The sequence below is a fragment of the Triticum urartu genome, chromosome 2 (genome assembly GCF_003073215.2).
Source record: "Triticum urartu cultivar G1812 chromosome 2, Tu2.1, whole genome shotgun sequence".
In the NCBI taxonomy this organism is placed as follows: Eukaryota; Viridiplantae; Streptophyta; class Magnoliopsida; order Poales; family Poaceae; genus Triticum; species Triticum urartu.
Window position 1 is genome coordinate 729,970,412 of NC_053023.1, and position 11,610 is coordinate 729,982,021.

General features: G+C 47.7%; 1 protein-coding gene across 1 annotated transcript; it reads left to right on the forward strand.

The window, feature by feature from the left end:
* The first annotated feature begins 272 nt into the window (after positions 1–272).
* Positions 273–815, forward strand: LOC125538309. The gene has a single exon (XM_048701572.1). The coding sequence runs from the start codon at positions 273–275 to the stop codon at positions 813–815; it is 543 nt and encodes a 180-aa protein (XP_048557529.1).
* Positions 816–11,610: the final 10,795 nt, after the last annotated feature.

Consider the following 11,610-nt stretch of genomic DNA (forward strand, 5'->3'; position numbering starts at 1 on the left):
TGCTGCAGTCCAACGCAGCGGCGGCCGTGATGCTGCGCCTGGGCGACCCCGCTCTAAGGCCGGAGGAGGACTTCGTCGTCGTCTCGGCGACTCCCGAGATGCAGGCGGAGGCGGCACTCCTCGCCTCCAACTGTGTTGTGGCCTGGCTAGAGGGGGCCAGGCAGGACGTCCCCTGCCACCAGGTGGCCGCCGAGATGGCGACGGCCCTCGGCGCGAGGCCGGCCGACGTCGAGGTCGTCAAGCACTACCCCGAGCAGTTTTTTGTGCGCTTCATGCATCAACACCACTGCGCCGACGCCGTGTCTCGTGGAGACCTCCGTGGTGCTGGTCACCGCATCTACGTGCGGGAGTGGAGGCTGGAGGCCCATGCGGACAATGAGGACCAGCTCCATCATGTTCGTCTCTGCCTGGAAGGCGTCCCGCTGCACGGCTGCAACCACTACATCGCCACCTTCCTCATCGGCCGTGGCTGCTCCCTCGACTACATCGAGCCGCGTTCGCTCCGCAAAGAGGACACGAGGGACATTGCGCTCTGGGCATGGACGTCCAACCCCAACGCCATCCCCAACGTCAAATGGCTCACGCTTCCGGCTCATGGTCATCGCCGCCGCGGACGCCGTGGCCTCCGGCACCGCGTCCTCATCCACCTCGACCTCCACGAGGACCACTCCAAGGCTGCGGACGACGACGACAACCCACCAGCCCCGGATGTCTTCGAGTTCACCTGGTACAGGAAGATGGTCGACGCACGTACAAACAAAGGGAGCACCGGCCCGCCCAGGGTGGTGCGGAACGCCGTGGGGACAGGCAGATGATGAGGGCGACCGCGACGGCAGGCGTGGCCGTGACGGTGGTCGCGCGCGGGAGGGCTGGGGCGCCAGGGTGCGGCGCTCGCTCTCCCGTAACCCTCGGGGTCGGCAACAAGAGGAGGTCCAGGACCGCTCTAGGGACCGCTCCAGTGGTCGTCGGCGCGCTGGCAACAACCAGGTTGCCTCGCCCACGCCCCTTGTTGGTCCTGGTGCTGCTCTGGTGCTCAGGGGCTCGGGCAGTGCAGCACCTGCTCGCGCCCTCGAGATGACGGCCATCCGCGGGCGCAGCCCGACGCGTCAGGCCTCGCCGCGCTCTTCCAGGCGCCACTCACAGGAAGAGAGGCCCCCCCGGCGTCCCCGCCGCTCTTTCCGACAACAGTTCTGCCACCAAGCCCGATCTCCAAACACGCTGTGGATGCGGCTTCCCGCCTGGCGTGCCCTACGCCCAGCCAGGCCATGCTGGAACTCTGCGCGCCTGCTTCGCTCATGCTGCCCCTACGGTCGCCCTCTGGGCCGCCGGGGTTCCAGTTGTTCACCCACGCTGCCCCTGATCAGCACCGGCTCCCTGCAGCGCACGCCCTCTCCTGCTCGGGGCCAAGCGGCAATCTGCTCGGAAGATGCTCTGGAGCCATTCTTTGTGGAGCGCCAAGGAGGCATTCTTGCTTTGCCCGACTCCCCCCCTCCTAGGCCACCTGTAGCTCGGCGGAAGACTATTGCTGGCGTGAAGATTTCCAACAGGGGGGCCTCTCTCTGCAGAAAATCAAGCGTGGAGGTCCTCGCGCAGCCGTGGTTCCGGCTGCCAAGGCGGCGGATAAGCTCGTCAGCCGGTCCTTGGGAATCACCAGAGATGGAGTGGACGTGACAGAGGCCACTCTTGCTGACTTCACAGCCATGTTCAGAGAGCAGCTTGCTCCGGAGGTGATATTGGCCATGAGAGAGTTCTTCCACCTGGACGACGCGGTTGTCAATGATGTTGAAGACGCGCTGATCGAACATGGTGGGGAAGGTACCCTCGAGATGATCCAAGAGGATGGTGCAAGCCTGGGAGCGCAGTAGGCGGCCTGGTAGTTTGTTGTTAAGGGCTGTTCTAGGTATCTATGTTAGCTAGCTATCTCCACGGTGGTATGTGTTGGCATGTTGGCTATAGGTGGCCTTCCCTTGGACCTGGTCAATGCCGTTTGGCTTGGCCTTGTGTGTGTGCGTCCAGTATGTGTTCTTCTGTGTACTTCCAGTATGTGTGTGTCCCAGTGGGGTTTGTATCCTCTTTCAACTTGGCCATACTATTTCTACTAGCTGCTTGTTGTTGGCACCCCTGGTCTTGCAAAAGTGTCTGCTTGTTTGCTCAATGACATCACAACCTGTCAATACCCTAAGCTGGAACGTGTGGGGGCTTAACTGCCCGGCTAGGAGGGCAACAGTCAGTGCTACGATTGCTGACTCCTCGTGCCAAATTGTGTGTTTACAAGAGACAAAGCTGGATAATGTTGATAAGTATGTGGCAGCATTTCTTGGTGGCAACCGATTGAAAAGTTTTGCGCAACGCCTGGCCACGAGAACTCGGGGTGGTATTTTACTATTGTGGGACGACAATGTCATTGAGATTTCCGGCATTTCTACCTCGGCCTTTTGTCTCTCTGCCATGGTTTGCATCCGGGCGACAAATGTGTGCTTTAAGTTAACATCCGTCTATGGACCAACTGACCATGCCAGCAAAGATCCCTTCTTCGCCGAGCTTGTCTCCCACAAGCCTTTACCGGGTGTTGCTTGGTTGGCCCTCGGGGATTTTAATCAAATATACCGCGCAAGAGATAAGAATAAGCGAAGGGTAAACCGGAGTAGGATCAACCGTTTTCGTGCAGCTCTACAATCTTGTGAGCTCAAAGAGATTCATCTCCAAAATAGGCGCTTCACTTGGAGCAACGAGAGGGAAAACCCCACCCTCTGCAAGCTTGACTCGTTTTTCTGCAATGCGGATTGGGACATGTCTTTCAACACTCATGTGTTGCACGCTTTATCATCTTCTCCCTCCGACCATTGCCCCCTCCTGCTTGCCGATGACAAGGGGCCGAGAAGACCGCGATCCTTCAAATTTGAAAAATTTTGGGTATCGTTACCCGGATTCAATGACATGGTTTAAAAGGCGTGGGATGAGCGTGTCAACCACTCAGAGCCTTTCCAAATCCTTCATTATAGGCTCAAGAAAACTGCGACACGCCTTATTGAGTGGAGCAACAAGTTTTTCTCTAAGGCCAAGGTCCAACTACATGCGGCTCGCCTGGTGATCCTCCATTTGGATATTGCGCAGGAGGATAGGGCCCTCTCCCCTGCAGAGCGAGACCTTCGCGCTAGGCTCAAGCGTAGAGTGGTTAGCTTGGCGGTCCTGGAGCGGGCACGAAAGAGCCAATGTGCTAGGTTGACAAATCTAAAGGAGGGTGATGCCAACACCAAATTCTTCCACCGTCGCATCAATGCCCGTAGGTGAAAAAACCACATTCACCGGCTAAAACATGCACGTGGTTGGGTGACTGAGCATAAAGAAAAAGAGAAGATCATCCACGACCACTTCTCCGAGGTCATGGGGCGGGCAAGCACGTGTAACAAGGATTTCAATTGGGAGGAATTGGGCATCGAGAATCACGCTTTGCAAGACCTCGACTCCGCCATCACTGAGGACAAGGTTTGGGAGGCTATTAAGGAGATGCCTAGTGATAAGGCGCCGGGCCCAGACGGATTCACGGGGATGTTCTTTAAGAAGTGTTGGGGAACCATCAAGCATTCGATCATGGAGGTCATTCAACGATTTGATTCTCTGCACACCTCCAACCTGTTGGGGAACGTAGTAATTTCAAAAAAAAATCCTACGCACACGCAAGATCATGGTGATGCATAGCAACGAGGGGGAGAGTCTGATCTACGTACCCTTGTAGATCGCAACGGAAGCGTTGACACAACGTAGAGGAAGTAGTCGTACGTCTTCTTCCCGGTCCGACCGATCCAAGCACCGTTACTCCGGCACCTCCGAGTTCTTAGCACACGTACAGCTCGATGACGATCCCCGGGCTCCGATCCAGCAAAGCTTCGGGGAGAAGTTCCGTCAGCACGACGGCGTGGTGACGATCTCGATGTACTACCGACGCAGGGCTTCGCCTAAGCACTACAACGATATGATCGAGGTGGAATTTGGTGGCAGGGGGCACCGCACACGGCTAAGGAACGATCTCAACGATCAACTTGTGTGTCTAGAGGTGCCCCCTGCCCCCGTATATAAAGGATCCAAGGGGGAGGGGCTGGCCGGCCAAGAGGAGGGTGCAGGTGGAGTCCTACTCCTACCGGGAGTAGGACTCCCCCCCCCAATCCTAGTCCTAATAGGATTCCTCGAGAGAGAGAGAGAGAGAGAAGGGGGCCGGCCACCTCTCCTAGTCCTAATACGACTAGGGGAGGGGGGTGGCGCGCAGCCCACCTTGGGCTGCCCCTTTCACCTTTCCACTAAGGCCCACTAAGGCCCATATGGTTCCCGGGGGGTTCCGGTAACCTCCCGGTACTCCGGTAAAATCCTGATTTCACCCGGAACACTTCCGATATCCAAACATAGGCTTCCAATATATGAATCTTTATGTCTCGACCCCATTTCGAGACTCCTCTGTCATGTCCGTGATCACATCCGGGACTCCGAACAACCTTCGGTACATCAAAATGCAATAAACACATAATAAACTGTCATTCGTAACGTTAAGCGTGCGGACCCTACGGTTCGAGAACAATGTAGACATGACCGAGACACGTCTCCGGTCAATAACCAATAGCGGGACCTGGATGCCCATATTGGCTCCTACATATTCTACGAAGATCTTTATTGGTCAGACCGCATAACAACATACGTTGTTCCCTTTGTCATCGGTATGTTACTTGTCCGAGATTCGATCGTCGGTATCCAATACCTAGTTCAATCTCGTTACTGACAAGTCTCTTTACTCGTTTCGTAATACATCATTCTGCAACTAACTCATTAGTTGCAATGCTTGCAAGGCTTATGTGTGTGCATTACCAAGAGGGCCCAGAGATACCTCTCCGACAATCGGAGTGACTAATCCTAATCTCGAAATACACCAACCCAACATCTACCTTTGGAGACACCTGTAATGCTCCTTTATAATCACCCAGTTACGTTGTGACGTTTGGTAGCACCCTAAGTGTTCCTCCGGCAAACAGGAGTTGCATAATCTCATAGTCATAGGAACATGTATAAGTCATGAAGAAAGCAATAGCAACATACTAAACGATCAGGTGCTAAGCTAATGGAATGGGTCATGTCAATCAGATCATTCACCTAATGATGTGACCTCGTTAATCAAATAACAACTCTTTGTTCATGGTTAGGAAACATAACCATCTTTGATTAATGAGCTAGTCAAGTAGAGGCATACTAGTGACACTCTGTTTGTCTATGTATTCACACATGTATTATGTTTCCGGTTAATACAATTCTAGCATGAATAATAAACATTTATCATGATATATAAGGAAATAAATAATAACTTTATTATTGCCTCTAGGGCATATTTCCTTCAGTCTCCCACTTGCACTAGAGTCAATAATCTAGTTCACATTGCCATGTGATTCAACACTAATAGTTCACATCTTTATGTGATTGGTTCACATCTCCATGTGACTAACATCCAAAGGGTTTACTAGATTCAATAATCTAGTTCACATCGCTATGTGATTAACACCCAAAGAGTGATCATGTTTTGCTTGTGAGAGAAATTTAGTCAACGGGCCTGCCAAATTCAGATCCGTATGTATTTTGCAAAATTCTATGTCTACAATGCTCTGCACGAAGCTACTCTAGCTAATTGCTCCCACTTTCAATATGTATCCAGATTTAGAATCATCTGGATCAGTGTCAAAAACTTGCATTGACGTAACCCTTTACGACGAACCTTTTTGTCACGTCCATAATTGAGAAACATATCCTTATTTCACTAAGGATAATTCTGACTGCTGTCTAGTGATCTACTCCTAGATCACTATTGTACTCCCTTGCCAAATCAGTGCAGGGTATACAATAGATCTGGTACACAGCATGACATACTTTATAGAACCTATGGCCAAGGCATAGGGAATGACTTTCATTCTCTTTCTATCTTCTGCCGTGGTCGGGCTTTGAGTCTTACTCAACTTCACACCTTGTAATACAGGCAAGAACTCTTTCTTTGACTGCTCTATTTTGAACTACTTCAAAATCTTGTCAAGGTATGTACTCATTGAAAAACTTATCAAGCGTCTTGATCTATCTCTATAGATCTTGAAGCTCAATATGTAAGCAGCTTCACCAAAGTCTTTCTTTGAAAAATTCCTTTCAAACACTCCTTTATGCTTTACAGAATAATTCTACATTATTTCCGATCAACAATATGTCATTCACATATACTTATCAGAAATGTTGTAGTGCTCCCACTCACTTTCTTGTAAATACAGGCTTCACCGCAAGTCTGTAAAAAACTAAATGCTTTGATCAACTCATCAAAGCGTATATTCCAACTCCGAGATGCTTGCACCAGTCCACAGATGGATCGCTTGAGCTTGCACATTTTGTTAGCACCTTTAGGATTGACAAAACCTTCTGGTTGCATCATATACAACTCTTCTTTAATAAATCCATTAAGGAATGCAGTTTTGTTTATCCATTTGCCAGATTTCATAAAATGCGGCAATTACTAACATGATTCAGACAGACTCAAGCATAGATACGAGTGAGAAACTCTCATCGTAGTCAACACCTTGAACTTGTCGAAAACCTTTTGCGACAATTCTAGCTTTGTAGATAGTAACACTACTATCAGCGTTCGTCTTCCTCTTGAAGATCCATTTATTCTCAATTGCTTGCCGATCATCGGGCAAGTCAACCAAAGTCCAAACTTTGTTCTCATACATGGATCATATCTCAGATTTCATGGCCTCAAACCATTTCACGGAATCTGGGCTCATCATCGCTTCCTCATAGTTCGCAAGTTCGTCATGGTCTAGTAACATGACTTCCAGAATAGGATTACTGTACCACTCTGGTGTGGATCTCACTCTGGTTTACCTACGAGATTCGGTAGTAACTTGATCTGAAGTTACATGATCATCAACATTAGCTTCCTCACTAATTGGTGTAGTAGTCACACGAACAGATTTTTGTGATGAACTACTTTCCAATAAGGGAGAAGGTACAATTACCTTATCAAGTTTTCTACTTTCCTCCCACTCACTTCTTTTGAGAGAAACTCCTTCTCTAGAAAGGATCCATTCTTAGCAACGAATGTCTTGCCTTCGGATCTGTGATAGAAGGTGTACCCGACAGTCTCCTTTGGGTATCCTATGAAGACATATTTCTCCGATTTGGGTTGAGCTTATCAGGATGAAACTTTTTCATATAAGCATCACAATCCCAAACTTTAAGAAACGACAACTTTGGTTTCTTGCCAAAACACAGTTCAGATTGTGTCGTCTCAACGGATTTAGATGGTGCCCCTTTTTTAACGTGAATGTAGCTGTCTTTAATGCATAACCCCAAAAACTATAGTGGTAAATCGGTAAGAAACATCATAGATTGTACTATATCCAATAAAGTACGGTTATGACGTTCGGACACACCATTATGCTGTGGTGTTCCAGGTGACACGAATTTGTGAAACTATTCCACATTGTTTTAATTGAAGGCCAAACTCGTAACTCAAATATTTTACCTCTGCGATCATATCGTAGAAACTTTTATTTTCTCGTCACGATGATTTTCCACTTCACTCTGAAATTCTTTGAACTGTTCAAATGTTTCAGACTTATGTTTCATCAAGTAGATATCCCCATATCTGCTCAAATCATATGTGAAGGTCAGAAAATAATGATACCTGCTGCAAGCCTTAATATTCATCGGACCACATACATCAGTATGTATGATTTCCAACAAATCTGTTGCTCTCTCCATAGTACCGGAGAACGGTGTTTTAGTCATCTTGCCCATGAGGCACAGTTCGCAAGTACCAAGTGATTCATAATCAAGTGGTTCCAAAAGTCCATCAGTATGGAATTTCTTCATGCGCTTTACACCGATATGACCTAAACGGCAGTGCCACAAATAAGTTGCACTATCATTATTAACTTTGCATCTTTTGGTTTCAATATTATGAATATGTGTATCACTATGATCGAGATCCAACGAACTTGTTCATTGGGTGTATGACCATCGAAGGTTTTATTCATGTAAATAGAACAACAATTATTCTCTGACTTTAATGAATAACCGTATTGCAATAAACATGATCAAATCATATTCATGCTCAACGCAAAAACCAAATAACACTTATTTAGGTTCAACACTAATCCCAAAAGTATAGGGAGTGTGCGATGATGATCGTATCAATCTTGGAACTATTTCCAACACACATCGTCACTTCACCCTTAACTAGTATCTGTTCATTCTGCAACTCCCGTTTTGGGTTACTACTCTTAGCAACTGAACCAGTATCGAATACCGAGGGGTTGCTATGAACACTAGTAAAATACACATCAATAATCTGTATATCAAATATACCTTTGTTCACTTTGCCATCCTTCTTATCCGCCAAATACTTGGGGTAGTTCCGCTTCCAGTGACCAGTTCCTTTGCAGTAGAAGCACTTAGTATCAGGCTTAGGTCCAGACTTGGGCTTCTTCACTTGAGCAGCAACTTGCTTGCTGTTCTTCTTGAAGTTCCCCTTCTTCCCTCTGCCCTTTTCTTGAAACTAGTGGTCTTGTCAACCATCAACACTTGATGTTTTTCTTGATTTCTACCTTCGTTGATTTCAGCATCACGAAGAGCTTGGGAGTTGTTTCCGTTATCCCTTGCATATTATAGTTCATCATGAAGTTCTACTAACTTGGTGATGGTGACTAGAGAATTCTGTCAATCACTATCTTATGTAGAAGATTAACTCCCACTTGATTCAAGCGATTGTAGTACCCAGACAATCTGAGCACATGCTCACTAGTTGAGCGATTCTCCTCCATCTTTTAGCTATAGAACTTGTTGGAGACTTCATATCTCTCAACTCGGGTATTTTCTTGAAATATTAACTTCAACTCCTGGAATATCTTATATGGTCCATGACGTTCAAAACGTCTTTGAAGTCCCGATTCTAAGCCGTTAAGCATGGTGCACTAAACTATCAAGTAGTCATCATATTGAGCTAGCCAAACGTTCATAACGTCTGCATCTGCTCCTGCAATAGGTCTGTCACCTAGCGGTGCATTAAGGACATAATTCTTCTGTGCAGCAATGAGGATAAACCTCAGATCACGGATCCAATCCGCATCATTGCTACTAACATCTTTCAATATAATTTTCTCTAGGAACATATCAAAATAAACACAGGGAAGCAACAACGCGAGCTATTGATCTACAACATGATTTACAAAATACTACCAGGACTAATTTCATGATAAATTTAAGTTCAATTAATCATATTACTTAAGAACTCCCACTTAGATAGACATCCCTCTAATCCTCTAAGTGATCACGTGATCCAAATCAACTAAACCATGTCCGATCATCACGTGAGATGGAGTAGTTTCAATGGTGAACATCACTATGTTGATCATATCTACTATATGATTCACGCTCGACCTTTCGGTCTCCGTGTTCCGAGGCCATATCTATATATGCTAGGCTCGTCAAGTATAACCTGAGTATTCCGCGTGTGCAACTGTTTTGCACCCGTTGTATTTGAACGTAGAGCCTATCACACCCGATCATCACGTGGTGTCTCAGCACGAAGAACTTTCGCAACGGTGCATACTCAGGGAGAACACTTCTTGATAATTTAGTGAGAGATCATCTTATAATGCTACCGTCAATCAAAGCAAGATAAGATGCATAAAAAGATAAACATCACATGCAATCAATATAAGTGATATGATATGGCCATCATCATCTTTTGCTTGTGATCTCCATCTCCGAAGCACCGTCATGATCACCATCGTCACTGGCGCGACACCTTGATCTCCATCGTAGCATCGTTGTCGTCTCGCCAATCTTATGCTTCCCACGACTATCACTAATGCTTAGTAATAAGTAAAGCATTACATCGCGATTGCATTGCATACAATAAAGCGACAACCATATGGCTCCTGCCAGTTGCCGATAACTTGGTTACAAAACATGATCATCTCATACAATAAAATTTAGCATCATGCCTTGACCATATCACATCACAACATGCCCTGCAAAAACAAGTTAGACGTCCTCTACTTTGTTGTTGCAAGTTTTACGTGGCCGCTACGGGCTTAAGCAAGAACTCATCTCACCTACGCATCAAAACCACAACGATAGTTCATCAATTTGACTCCGTTTTAACCTTTGCAAGGACCGGGCGTAGCCATACTCGGTTCAACTAAAGTTGGAGAAAATGACACCCGCAAGCCACCTATGTGCAAAGCACGTCGAGAACCGGTCTCGCGTAAGCGTACGCGTAATGTCGGTCCGGGCCGCTTCATCCACAATACCGCCGAACCAAAGTATGACATGCTGGTAGGCAGTATGACTTATATCGCCCACAACTCACTTGTGTTCTACTCGTGCAATAACATCAAACCATAAAACCTAGGCTCGGATGCCACTGTTGGGGAACGTAGTAATTTCAAAAAATTTCCTACGCACACGCAAGATCATGGTGATGCATAGCAACGAGGGGAGAGTATGATCTACGTACCCTTCGTAGATCGGCAACGGAAGCGTTGCAGCAGAGGAATGTAGTCGTACGTCTTCCCGATCCGACCGATCAAGCACCGAAACTACGGCACCTCCGAGTTCTAGCACACGTTCAGCTCGATGACGATCCCCGGACTCCGATCCAGCAAAGTGTCGGGGAAGAGTTCCGTCAGCACGACGGCGTGGTGACGATCTTGATGTACTACAGCAGCAGGGCTTCGCCTAAACTCCGCTATAGTATTATCGAGGAATATGGTGGCAGGGGGCACCGCACACGGCTAAGGAACGATCTCAACGATCAACTTGTGTGTCTAGAGGTGCCCCTGCCCCCGTATATAAAGGATCCAAGGGGGACGGGCTGGCCGGCCAAGAGGAGGGCGCAGGTGGAGTCCTACTCCTACCGGGAGTAGGACTCCCCCCGCCCAATCCTAGTCCTAATAGGATTCCGAGAGAGAGAGAGAGGGTCCCCAAAGGGGAAAAGAGAGAGAGGGGGGCCGGCCACCTTCTCCTAGTCCTAATAGGACTAGGGGAAGGGGGGAGGCGTGCAACCCTTGTGGGCAGCCCTTTCACCTTTCCACTAAGGCCCATATGGTTCCCGGGGGGGTTCCGGTAACCTCCCGGTAACCTGGTAGAATCCCGATTTCACTCGGAACACTTCCGATATCCAAATATAGGCTTCCAATATATCAATCTTTATGTCTCGACCATTTCGAGACTCCTCGTCATGTCCGTGATCACATCCGGGACTCCGAACAACCTTCGGTACATCAAAATGCATAAACTCATAATATAACTGTCATTGTAACCTTAAGCGTGCGGACCCTACGGGTTCGAGAACAATGTAGACATGACCGAGACACGTCTCCGGTCAATAACCAATAGCGGGACCTGGATGCCCATATTGGCTCCTACATATTCTACGAAGATCTTTATCGGTCAGACCGCATAACAACATACGTTGTTCCCTTTGTCATCGGTATGTTACTTGCCTGAGATTTGATCGTCGGTATTCCAATACCTAGTTCAATCTCGTTGCCGGTAAGTCTCTTTACTCGTTCTGTAATACATCAT

What these genes read in the sequence shown, in the direction of transcription:
- LOC125538309 (XM_048701572.1), top strand. Translation starts at nt 273, where the DNA reads ATGCATCAACACCACTGCGCCGACGCCGTGTCTCGTGGAGACCTCCGT.